Raw genomic sequence first — 13,636 nt, forward strand, 5'->3', positions numbered from 1 at the left:
GCTGTGTCCAATCATTTAAAAGTCCTGCTTTTTAAAACCTAAGCATGTGCCTTTCCTTTATGCTAGAACCACTGGTGCAAGTCCTCCTGTATGTAAGGGTTAAGTGAGAAGGCAAGATCTTAAGGCATGCAGCTATGACCTTCTCCAACAGGACAGCTTTTTCGTCATTGTGCACAACAAGAGAAGATCTTTTTAGCTTAGAAACGTGTGAATGGAGCATAAATGAGTCATCCGAACATGCCTAAATAAGGATATTATTGGAACCCCTTCCGTAGCCCATATATAAATTTGATGTTACAGCTAGCAAATGGAACACAATACCTTCTTCTGACATTAGCAGGAAAATATGGACTAACTATGGAGAACAGCAACGATTTCTAGTTTGGCAAGACTAGATCCAGGGCAGGTACCTGTGGGGAAGCTGTCAGGCTACGGTTGGGAGAATGGGAGAGAAGCAGGTCAGCATAGTCTAGTGTGTTCTTCAGCACAGGCTGTTTGAGCACCTCCACATATGTGACCGGGAAGATGCCTTGGCGGTTGGTGCCTGAGACTTTTCCTTCATACCAGTTCTCGTCCACTCGCCGAATCAGCATGATCCTCTCACCCTGCAAGGAAGTATGAGTGGACAGAAAAAATGCATCACATCAAGTTCAGGATCTGCAGCAAGATCTTCCTGCTACTCAAAAACAGGCTGATTTGCTAGTAATTAATCCAAGTAGTTACCTGCCATTATGTACTAAAACAAGCTGGATAGCTCATTGCCATTTGAACTCAGTTTGCCAATTCTGGGAGTTTCCAGACTGAAGGCTGTTAGAGCTACTCAGTCATTTCCCTTCTACTCTAAGCTACATGTGGAATTACAAATGACTATCCACACTTCAGTCAATGTATGTGTGTGTGTGTGTATCTTGCTCTGTTTTCCACACATTAGTGGGCATGACTACTGCCCAAAATCTGTCTGCACCTGCCAAAGCCCAATTAACAGAAGAACACAGGCCGAGAGGAAATCTAACATGCAGAAGATCACACTCTTCTCGCCTATTTGCTAAATATTCCAGACTAACACACACCACTCACTGTGTTTTCAGAATTCAGTACACACAATACTCATACACATCACATGAGAAGGTGGGAAAAGATCCAGTCTTTTGCCACATTTAAATCAACCTGACTGTGATAGTGGAAAATTGTGAGAAGAGAGAGTGGAAAATTCTCAGCACTGTTACCTAACTACAATATCATGAGTTACACTGGTATAAAACCAATTTTAATCTACGGTGTAGAAATGTCCTCTGAGTACCATATGCCGAGAAAAACAAAAAGAGGTTGGGCATTTCCTTTGTGCCCTGCTTATAAACTCCCTTGGGTGGTTTCTGTTGGAAACAGAATGTTGGAGAACATGTACCCTGGTCTAATCCAGTTCTTCTTCTTCTTCTTCTTTTGCCACACTAGAAACATATTGTCAACAGGAAGATTACAGAAAATGCGAGTTTTGTAGTTGTTCATAACACTGCTTGAAATGGATGGTTGTAGAACAGTGGCTTTCTACCAAAATTGTAGTTTGTCTCAAAGCCCATGATGAAGATCACATAAACATTAGCTACTTCAAAGGTTCTCAAAGATTTTGATACTGTGACCCTCTAAAATAATATATAAAGTTATGCCACCTTCCACCCCCTAAAGGGAGTGGTGGACTGAGGGCTGGGGCCAACTTATTGTGTTGGACTCCTGCTCACTTCATTGTTGCCTAGTATTTAGTTAGGTCTGGTACAGGTATGTGTTTTTGGCTGAACAGATGGGGAGGTGGTGAATTTATTTAAAACATTTCTATACCGCCCAAAGCTCTGGGGAATGACCCTGGGGCAGCTATACCAGTGGTGGTGAGGAATTGAATATGGCGTTGGAAGGCCAGCAGGCCATTTTAGGGAAAGGGAATTCAGAAATTTAATTGCTGTTTCCCCTTCCAGCAGGCCTACCACCTCTTTGATTTGAAGAGCAATGCTACCCACCCATAGAACCTCACCTTATTATTCTGTAATACCAGGTCGGTTCAAAATAAATCTGAGGTAGTCCTTGACTTGATTATGGATGAAGGAGCTGATCTGGTATGTATTACGGAGACCTGGTAAGGAGAGGCTAGTGGTCCAGTTTGGTCCCAGTAACCAGAGGACTACTCCATATCAGAGCAGGGAAGAGGATGTGGGCAGGGGGGTGGGGTGGCTAAAAGAATACACTCTCCCTTAACAGGATCCCTGTCAGGGATTTGGCCTATACTGAATGTTTGTCTCTAAGCCTAGGGACCAGGGATAGACTGGGACTTCTGCTGGTATACCGATCACCCCACTGCCCAGTGCAATCCCTAATTGAGCTGACAGACCTGGTTGCTGAGTTGGCATTGAAATTACCCAGGTTGTTGTTGTTTGGGGACTTTAATGTTCATTTTGGGACCAGGTTGTCAGGAACGGCTCAAGAGTTCATAGTAACCATGGCTGTGGGCCTATCCCAACTGGTCTCTGGTCTGACACATGATGCTGGTCACATGCTCAATTTGGTGTTTTGCTCTGATCAGGGAAGTGTTCCATAGGTGAGGACTCCTGTCATATCCCCATTGTCATGGATGGATCACCATCTGGTTAAAGTAGAACTTACAGCTACAACCCACCTCTGCAGGGGTGAAGGAGCTATTAGATTGGTCCGCCCAAGGTGATTATTGGATCCAAAAGGATTCCAAGATGCCTTGGAAGGGTTTAGGGTTGGCTTTGCTAATGATTCTGTCGATGCTCTGGTACAGAGATGGAATAATAGCAATAGCAATAGCACTTACATTTATATACCGCTTTATAGCCGGAGCTCTCTAAGCGGTTTACAATGATTTAGCATATTGCCCCCAACATTCTGGGTACTCATTTTACCGACCTCGGAAGGATGGAAGGCTGAGTCAACCTTGAGCCCCTGGTCAGGATCGAACTTGTAACCTTCTGGTTACAGGGCGGCAGTTTTACCACTGCGCCACCAGGGGCTCTTTAATGAACTCATTAAAGCAGTAGACACAATATTTGTTTGTTTGTTTATTTATTCGATAAACAAATCGTCCTCTCTGACTTGCTTTAAAGACAGCCTTGTGGTATACGGATGAGTTACGGGAGCTGAAGCGGTGAGGTAGACGATTAGAGCGCAAGTGGAGGAAAACTCAGTGCGAGTCTGATCGGGCACATTACAGAGCACATTTGAAGACCTATGCTCTGATAGTGCAGGCGGCAAAGAAGCAGTTCTTTTCTGCCCACATTGCTTCCACAGATTCATGTCCAGCTGAGTTGTCTAGGGTTTTGAGGGGGCTAATATCTACCCCTCCCCCTTGAATTTAAACTTGAAAGCATCAGTCACTCACTGTGACATTTTTAATGACTTTTTGGCAGATAAAATCTCTCATATTCGGGCTGAGCTAGATTCCACAGTTACTGAAGAGTCTACTGTGGAGGTGTCCAGCAACTCCTCTTATGGGATTAGATTGGATCATTTTCAGTTTGTGGCTCCTGAGGAAGTGGACAAACTGCTTTGGACTATGCATCCTACAACCTGTAATCTTGACCCTTGCTCAATTTGGCTTATCTCATCCAATAATCATCTTATTAGAGAGGGTCTGGTAAATATTATAAATGCTTCTCTGAGGGAGGGCAGGATGCCTCCTTGTTTTAAGGAGGCTACTGTCAGACCACTTTTGAAGAAAGCTACACTGGATCCCTCAGAGTTAGCTAATTACAGACCTGTTTCTAATTTTCTATGGTTGGGCAAGGTGGTTGAGTAGGTGGTGGCCTCTCAGCTCCAGGAAGTTTTGGATGATGCAGATTATCTAGACCCATTTCAAACTGGCTTTGGTGTGGGCTATGGGATTGAGACTGCCTTGGTTGGCTTGATGTATGATCTCCAACTGGCTACTGACAGTGGGAGTGTGACTCTGCTGATCTTTTTGGATCTCTCCGCGGCTTTCACTACTATCAACCATGGTATCCTTCTGGACCACCTGAGGGAGGTGGGATTGGGTGGCACTGTTTTAGAGTGGTTCTGCTCCTACCTCTCTGGCAGATTCCAGATGGTGTCACTTGGAGACTGTTGTTCTCCTAAGCGAGAACAGAAGTGTGGTGTCCCACAAGGCTCCATACTGTTTCCAATGCTTTTTAGCATCTACATGAAACTGCTGGGAGATATCTTCAAGAGGTTTGGTGCTGGGTGTTATCAATATGCTGATGATACCAAGATCTACTTCTCCATGCCAATCTCATCAGGAAATGGCATATCTTCCCTAAATGCCTGCCTGGAGGCAGTAATGGGCTGGATGAGGGATAACAAACCTCCAGTGACTGTTGCTGGTGTCTATCTTTTTAGACTGTGAGACCTTTGGGGAAAGGGATCCATCTTATTTATTTGTTATTTCTCTGCGTAAACCGCCCTGAGCCATTTTTGGAAGGGCGGTATAGAAATTGAACAAACAAACAAACTGTAGTTGAATCCAAATAAAACGGAGATACTGACTGTGGGGGGTCGGAACCCAAGAGATGGTTTAGATCTGCCTGTTCTGGATGGGGTTACACTCCCCCTGAAAGATCAGGTATATAGCCTGTGCTCCTGGACCCAGAGCTCTCTCTGGTTTCTCAGGTTGAGGTGGTATCCAGGAGCACTTTTTATCAGCTTTGCCTGATACATCAGCTACATCCATTTCTAGAGGTGAATGGCCTTAAAGCAGGTGTACCTATGCTGGTAACCTTCAGGCTTCACTACTGTAATGCGCTCTGCATGGCGCTGCCTTTGTACATAGTCCGGAATCTACAATTGGTACAGAATGCAGCAGCAGGATTGTTCTCTGGGACAACACAAAAGGACCACATAACACCAGTTTTAAAACAACTGTAATGGCTGCTAATATGTTTCCGGGTGAAATACAAAGTGCTGGTTATTACCTATAAAGCCCTTAACAGCTTAGGTCCAGGCTATTTGAGAGGGTGCCTCCTTTGTCATAACCCCTGCCGCCTTTTACGATCTTCTGGAGAGGTCCAGTTACGGTTGCCACTGGCTCGTTTGGCGGCAGCCCAGGACCGGGCTTTCTCTGTGACTGCCCCTGGGCTTGGGAATATGCTCCCTGCTGAAATAAGAGCATCTCCTTCTCTCTTTGTTTTCAGGAAGACCTCAAAACTTTTCCTAGGCTTTTAATTAGAATTCATTTTAATAATTTTAAAAACTTGTTTTAATAATTATTTTATTCTCTTGTTTTTATTGTCATGTATTTTAATTTGTGACTTTTAAATATTTTACATTTTGGTACACCACCTAGGGATGTAAATATCAGGTGGTATAGAAACATGAAAGACAGACAGATAAATAAATGTTGTTGCTAATAATATGACAGTATCTAATTCCTCCCCAACCCCTCCCTCCCACCTGTTAATGTGCCTGATTTGCTACGCCACTGATGGCAGTTGTGGGGCAGAGGAAGGGAAGGACATTTACACAGCTACGGTTGTGAGCCAGGCATCAAGAGCACTTGGGAATGTTTTATTCCCTGAGCTACTGACAGAGCAGCAATTTCCTGGTATTTCTGCCACTGCAGTAGGAAAGGAGGTAGGTGGGGGAGGCAGAGAAGGCTTGATTTCTTCTCTAGCTTTTATTCAGATCTGAACCAAAGAATGTTCAGAGCTGCATATTTAAGGCATACATTATAATGATATCCATATTTCTAAGCTAGCGTACAAGCTTCAGCAACATCACTAGTTTCGCTTTGTAGTGCAGATACGCCAGTTTCAACAGCATCACTAGTTTCAGCAACAGCACGAATTTCTCTCTGTAGTGTAGATGTAGTGTTCCTCTTACATGGAATGTAAGAGTTCCTCTTACATTCTATTCTGTAGTTTTCCTCTTGGAATTTCCATTTAGCTATCAGGTTAATAGCTGATGATAGACATGTTCCCCATCAATTTGTTTAGTTCATATATTCATATATATGAACACACACACACACACACACACACACACACACACACACTTTATTATTTTTTTAAAAAACAACAAAGTAACATTGTCAGCTTTTGACTTAGAGTAGCTGCACTGAAGCATGTTCATTATAGTTTGAAATCAAATAATGTCTCTTTACTTACTGGATCCACCTTCCATACCTTTCTGAAGGACATTTCCACCTGTGTGTCCCCATTGAAACTGAACTTGGCAACTGCATCTCCATATTCCAGGACTTGTAATGGTGAGGTTTTCTTAGGCTGAGCTTTCTCTGTGGGGGGAAGTAGCTGGGTGGGGAAAAAACCCACAAAAGGCAGATTTGAGGATCCCGAGAAAGACCAATAGCATTAACCAACAGTGACAACATCAAAACAAGTACCTCTATATATGATCGTGGGAAGATGCCCACTCTGCCGTGGTGTTCTCCTTCATACCAATTTTGATCAATCTGCTTATAAATGTAAACAATATCACCCTTCTGCAGTGGGAGTTCCCTGTTAACAACATACAGATGATGCATTAATGGCTTTTTGATAAAGGCATTGCCTAGCATCCAGAGCAGTAGCAGTGGGCCCAGCATCCAGTCACACTCAACCCTAGCAATGTATTGTTGCATGCTCTCCCTGAAGTGTGGGCATGTTTGCTTTTCTGCTTAAGAGCACACTTTCTGAAGCTCACCCACGCTCTGGAAGTGCTCTATTTGAGTGGAAACACGTCACTGAACAAGCTCCAGAAAGTTTTTGTTATCTTCCACAAAAGTACCCATACTTTGGGGAGAGTGTGCAATAGTGTGCTATTGCACACTCTCCCCAAAGTATGGGTAGTGCCGGATGTTAGCACACTGGTGGTATGCTGCTCTGCATGTTGGCCACTTAGTTTAAATATAAATATTAAAATATGGATAGAGAACTCAGCAAATATACATATATACCTATCCTCAAAGGCCATAAGTCTGACTAAATTAAATCAAAACTTGGAAATTCTCCATACTGAAATTCTGACAGACTCCCAAAGAGGGAGTTCCAGACATAGGGTGCATCCATTGAAAATGCTTTTGTCTTGTAAACCAGAATAGAACACTGGGGAACAGACCATCACTAAAGCCCCATTCAGACATTGAAAAGGTTCCCTGTGCTCATGCTTACAGGGCCAAGGTGGACAGGAAGTTCCACCCTGACTCTGTAACTTACTCCCTCCAGCCAGCTATTCATGGTTATGGCATTGTTTGTATGAAGGGGGAAGCGCCGTAATTGTGATATCCGGGAGCTGCAGCCTGGATCACCCAAGGCTGCCACTCACAGAAGTGCCAGCCATTGTTGTTACAGTGCTCCCCTTCACACAAACAGCACTGAAAACACAAGCAGCTGGTTGGAGGGGGTGAGTGACAGCACCAGGGTGGGGCTTCCTACACACTTTCAGGCCTGTAAGAATGGGGTGGCGAGGAGGTCACTTTCCCCACATCTCAATGGGGTTTTTGTTACATCAGTCTACAGCAGGGGCGGAGCCACCGTTGAGCAAATGGGTTCAAAGAACCTGGGCCACCGCCCCTCAGGGATGTGGGGGGCATGATTTAGCTCAAAAATGGGGCCTTGGCAGTGCAGTCGGAGTGACTCTCCCTGCCTTTTAAAGGAACGCAGCGCGGGCCAGTTTAACTCTCAAACGGGGCTGTGCAGCCCTGTTTGAGAGCTAAACCACACCCCTGCATCTGATGTCACTCCCTGTGTCTGATGTCAGATGCAGGGGGTGGGGCTGGGGGGCCACGGCAGCGGCAGAACCTGGCCTCTCTCCACCCCTGGTCTACAGGGCTTTATGGCTTGAAGATTTGCAGAGCAAATGCAGATTTTAAGTATAACATTTGGGTGAGGGAAGCTCTCTGAATACATACTAAACAACAAGGATGTTTATCTTATGCCCTAATCTGGGTATGTCCCAATTATCAAGGGATGCTTTTCTAATCTTAGCCGTGTACAGCAAAGGCTTCAAACAATCAGTTAGTCATCTCTCAAGAAAGCATGATCCCCTGCTATTTTCATCACTGTGCAGCACCAAAGATGGTGCTGCACAGTAGCAGTGTTGAGTCTTCCAAGAGAGAGGTGGATCAGGGCTTTCCTCAGGACTGATCTCTACATTACAGTGTGTTGCCATAGGATAGGAATGCTTCTATAAACTATGCCTCTGTCTGAAAAATCAACATGGGAAGGATGAACACATAATGTAATGAGATTGGAATGGAAGGCAGATAATGCCAAACCAGTGTAAGAACCTTCAAGGGCTCCCAGGGTTCTCTGAAGTACTTATGCGTATTCCCCTTTTCATACTGCATTTTGATGGAGATTCCACACATTAGAGAAAGAGCAGATATGCACGGGGCATAGGGAGGCTGGCAGTGGCCCGTGTTCAGCCGTTGCTGTGGCCCCCTGGCCCCGCCCCCTGCGCCTGATGCTAGACGCAGGGGGCCGGCTAGCCATGCCTTGCGTCTGATGTCATACACGGGTGTGTGGTCTCCCTTCCAAATGGGGCTGTGTGGGGGGTTCCAACAGGGGTTTGGGCAGCACGGGCTGGAACGACTCCCCCGGCCTTTAAAGGCAGGGAGAGCCCTTCCAGCTGTGCTGTGCTGGCAGCATGGGCTGATCTCCCTCCTAAACAGGGCCGCACAGCCAGGAGCAACTCTCCCTGACTTTAAAAGGCAGGAAGAGACACTGCAGCCGTGCTGCCAATGCGCCCCCTGCATCTGACGTCAGGGGCTCACAGCCCCTGGGGGCAGTGACCCGGGTTCTTTGAACCCATTTGCCCAATGGTGGCTCCGCCCCTGGTATGCAAGTAATCATAGCATTCCCTATAATGCGTCAGAGCTATATTCTTAGCACTAACAGGGGGAGGGAACCTCAAATATTCCCAGGAACAAAATATTGCATTCTGAGCACTGGAGACAGGATTTTCCTGCAACAGAAGAGGTTTCTTAAGGAAAGCTGTCTGGATCCTGCTCAGTGGGAGCAGAGCATTTCTTGTGGTAGCAAGCATGAATTGCCCCCTTTGCCAGGGTACATCCTGGTTTGCATATGCATGGGAGACTACGTGTGGGCACTGTCCATATTCACTCAGGGAACAGCACCTGCAGGCTTGAATGCAGAAGGTTCCAAGTTCCTTCCCTGGCATCTCCAGATAGAGCTGAGAGAGCTCCTGCCTGCAACCCCTGGATAAGCTGCTGCCAATAGCGAGCTAGGACACTTTCCAGATTACCCGCTACCACAGGGGTAAAATGCTTCGGCTTGGCAGGATCATATTGAAAACGATCCCCAACTGAGATACTGAGATCTGAGATCCCCAGAATCTCAAACTCCTACAATGGGAAAATACAGCCACTTTCTTGTGATACACGTGCAACGTTGTAGCACTATAACACAAAGATAAAATCCGAAAGAAGGCATCTGAAATGTGAACGATACCTTGCTGTCAGCACAGGGACTGCATTGTCACAACACAGGAAGTACGGAAGCACACTAGATTGACTAATGGTCTGACTCAGTATAAGGCAGCTTCTTATGTTCCTAATTACTGATGAAAGAATATCAACTGTGCTACTAATTAACCATAAATAAAAATCTGGAAAAGCCCTTAATGCAAACAATCGTGCAGACAAAGAACAGGGCACTTGTTCTGTTTATTAGCAATCACTGGAAGTAGACACAGGACCTGGCTACACTATGGAGAAGCATTCTGTTGATTTAACAACCAGAAGCTGTCACTGGTAAGGGAAACAGTCAACCACTTATACTCACTTTAGTGTCTGGGCTTTAAAGTCAAACTTCGCTCGGGCAGCTCTCATCTAGGGTTGAAAACAGCACATTTAAAATAATTGCCAAGTTCCCAATACATGGTTTGAAGTAGTATGGAAATTAATCCCAGCCATATCAATGTCAAGTGCAGATAGCAGGTGGGGGACAAAATAACTGTCAGGTATCGATTCAGGTATTGTGCTCACTTAAATGCATCACTGGAGAGTTCAGACAGGTATTAGGGGAGAAAAAGCTCAGTTCTTTAACAGTCAGTGACAAAATCCTGCTTTGAGGGATAAATTAAAACCAAAAGGAGAGGATAATAATAATGTGTTTCTAGAGGGAGCTTGTTTCAGCTAAAATCTGCAAACCCAGTTTGAGCAGAGATAATGGTGGGGTACACAAAATTAACATCCCTACCATGGGCAATGACAACTCTAGTCTACAACGCTTATTCCAAGCTTCTGAAAAACTATTTTCAGCTTGTACCAGAAGATATCACAAAACAGATTTGCCTTGGCAAATGATGAAGACTTGATATGGAGGCTGCATAGCAAAGATTGCCTCTGAATATCCTTTTGTGATTGACAACTGCTCCAGTGACAAAAGAATAAAATCCCCTTCTAATATGCATAACAGTGAGCCAGACAGCAAGGAGTGCCCTCCTAACACAGCACTCTGAATCTTTACCAGGGCAAAGAAAGCCCTTCCTGACAGCCAGTTGGATACCTGAACTGAACTCAGGAATTATCATGTTCTCTTTCATGACTGGCAGGAAAGAGACAAAAGGGAGGAGAAAATAGAGAGGAAACCAGGATTTTAGTTTAAAATGTCTTCTGAGGGAGAAATAAATAATATTTTCGGTCCAGAGAATTTTGAAATGGTTCCATCCAACACCAAACACACACATTCTCCACATACACACCAGCACTCCCACCCCCAATACCTGTTCTTAAAGCACATAAAATGTGAGAAGCTGTCAATGATATTTTATTGGCATATTAGAATGTTTCAGATATATTTGTATAGTTCTCATGCATTTTTCTAACAATAAGAAACTGCAGAAAACGCTATAGTTAGTAATGTGTATCCAAATAGGATTTCTTTAAAGGATCCTCAAGCAGTTTTAAAATGCACCTCCTCCTCACTCCCACCCCCAAATTTAAAAAAGCTGGTGTCCAATATCTGTCACATACAAGCATAGAAGGAAAGAAAGAAAGAATCCCTCAGAGTCACAAGAGTCCTCCTTGACTCAACCATGGAGTCTAACATGGCAATGCTATAGCAGGGATCCTGGTAAGCCTTTCCAGCCTGGTGAAAAGGCTGTACCCAACCCAGCACCCACAGTTCTGAAACAGAACATCTCCCTTTTGTCTCTTTTTGCCCTTTAATAAATTTAAATGAATGAAATATGTTCTCATTCTGTTCTTTCTATCTGATATGGAGAATCTTGACAAAAAGGAAAGAAAGAACAGTGCCATCTGGTGTTTAATCCACTACAAGACAATCACATGGTCAGGATCAACAAGACAATGACGTTTCTAAGCATAACGCACAGACAAGAAGAGAATGTAGCATTACGTGATGCGAAAGATGTAGCAAATGCCCTCTGATTTGCTCTAAAAGTAACTGATATTTAAAGGCATGCATCACAGTTGTGCACCAGCAATTCTCAGCAGGCATGCTTTAACATATACAGCTATGAATAGAGCTATTAATTCATTTTAACAAAGTCAAAAGCAATTTCTAAGTCAAGCGAGAATGGGGAAAATAAAATTAACACACTTCTTGGACAGCTAATGTTGACCTAAAAGCACAATGCTATGAGAGGCAAATATGACTTTGGGTCAAGCAGCAGACTGAGGCAACCACAACAGACCTCTGACCCAGATTTCCTTTTTGCTGTATCGTCTACATTTAGGAGGTCCCCAAACCGCTCATTAGTGATAAATTGATGGTGCGTAGGAATGACCCCTGTATGCCTTCTAGCTGCAATATCAGCCTCTTCTTGCTCACGTTTAAGCCGTCTCTGGTCCTCTAAAAGTTTCTGCCATAAAATTGCATAAAATGGGCAGTGAATAATCTAGTTTATGGCATTCAAAAGCTGCCAGCAGATTATTAACCAAAAAACCCACCTCTCTCCAATATATCCCAACAAATATAATGGAACTTCGAGACACAACACATTATTAAATACAAGTGACTGCACACCAGACCAGTTTAAACAGTATTGTAACTCCCCTGCTAACTGAGCAAAGAGGCACCTTTTTAACATGGCAATTCTCTTTATTTAGAAGGGGGAGAGTAACTGGCCCTATCCACCCCCAGCACAGTACCTCCAGTGACTGTTGCTGGTGTCTAATGTTTCTGTTTAGATTGTAAAGCCCTTTGGGGACAGGGATCCATCTTCTTTATTTGTTATTTTTCTGTGTAAACCGCACTGAGTCATTTTTGGAAGGGTGGTATAAAAATCAAATAAATAAATAAATACTCAGCAGATTAAGGCTGCAACAAATTTGGTGCCTTTGCAGTGATGGCCACTAGCTTAGGCTTTTAAGAAGGATTAGACAAATCCACAGACCATATTACTGGCTGATAGCTCAGTGGAACCTCTGCGCCCAGAGGCAATGTACCTCTGCACACCAGATGCTAGGATTTGACAACAGCAGAAGGCTGCCTCCTTTGTCCTGCTTATATGAGCTCCCCAAAACCATTTGGCTGACTGTTGTGGCAAACAAAATGCTGGGCTAGATGGACTTTGGTATAACCCAGCAGCAAACTTTTTGTGTTCAAATATTTTTATTCAGACACTCCCAAAAGCAATGGGTGTGCCTATTTGATTAACATACTTCAACCTCTGATTAATATTTGCTGTATAGCCAAACAGAAGCTTCAAGCAAGTTATGAGACTGTAATCTTGGGATATACAATCACATTACACCAGCATTTTGAACAAACCACAGTAAGAATCAAGATCAGCAAAATATCAATTGATCCTAATGTTGAAAAGCACAAGCAGAAGTTGCTTAGTATTTTTTTAAATTTTCCTCTAGATGTTCCAAAATGTTTTGACTCTAAATGTTCCAAAATATTGACTCTAACAAGCCAATGAGAGAGGGCCACAAGGGGAAAATATTTATATGCTGTTTCTCAAGGTAAAAGTATAATTGAGCCAGGTTTCATCATTAGGTAACTCCTTAAGGCAGGTCTGCTCAAATTTGGCCCTCCTCCAGATGTTGGCCTACTACTCCCATAATCCCTGGCTATTGGCCACCGTGGTTTGGGATTATGGGAGTTGTATTCCATAAACAGCTGGGGGCCAAGGTTGAGCAACCTGCTTTAAGGTAACTCCTTAGATAAGAAGAAAGACTATTTTGAAGTAGTTCTTAACTTGCTGTCTCTTGTTATTAACAGTTTATGGAATGTTCAGTTATAAGTAAATTTTAACACATTGCTTCAGTTCAGTGATCAGACTAAGCTGGCAACATTTTTGCCTGATACTCTGGACTTTTCCATTGCTACTGACTATCACCATTGTTCTAATTTGATCTCCTATTGGCTACCTTAAAATGAAAGCAAATTCTCAATTTTCCAGAATAAAATTCTTACAAATTCTTACCTAGTTAAGAACATTTTGCTTACCATCAAAACTGTCCCACTCACCCACCACTTAAATATATGAAAAGGAAAGGAAAGAATACTGCTAGGTCTTAAAGGCAAGATTACCTCCTTATCATCATGACGCCTGCGGAAAATTTCTTCCGGACTCTCCATGTAATCAAGTGGTGCAAAATGCCTGGGTGATTCCGAATCTACTTAAAACAATACAGAGTAATTAAACTAGCAGAACCAAAGAA

General features: G+C 43.7%; 1 protein-coding gene across 50 annotated transcripts in view; it reads right to left on the bottom strand.

Annotated features, from left to right (window-relative positions):
- Nucleotides 1-13,636, bottom strand: part of SORBS1 (sorbin and SH3 domain containing 1) — a 304,285-nt gene that overhangs the window by 23,723 nt on the left and 266,926 nt on the right. For 44 of the 50 annotated variants that reach the window (XM_053307082.1, XM_053307125.1, XM_053307123.1 and 41 more), the window contains 6 exons: nt 13,506-13,591; nt 11,659-11,826; nt 9,783-9,829; nt 6,383-6,497; nt 6,165-6,290; nt 411-605 (listed from right to left, as the gene is read on the bottom strand). In XM_053307082.1, coding sequence (XP_053163057.1) covers nt 411-605; nt 6,165-6,290; nt 6,383-6,497; nt 9,783-9,829; nt 11,659-11,826; nt 13,506-13,591 — 737 coding nt within the window. The remainder of the gene's footprint in view (nt 1-410; nt 606-6,164; nt 6,291-6,382; nt 6,498-9,782; nt 9,830-11,658; nt 11,827-13,505; nt 13,592-13,636) is intronic. The other 6 variants (XM_053307131.1, XM_053307128.1, XM_053307130.1 and 3 more) reach the window with 1 other exon arrangement.

This window comes from Hemicordylus capensis, chromosome 3, assembly GCF_027244095.1.
Source record: "Hemicordylus capensis ecotype Gifberg chromosome 3, rHemCap1.1.pri, whole genome shotgun sequence".
NCBI lineage: Eukaryota > Metazoa > Chordata > Lepidosauria > Squamata > Cordylidae > Hemicordylus > Hemicordylus capensis.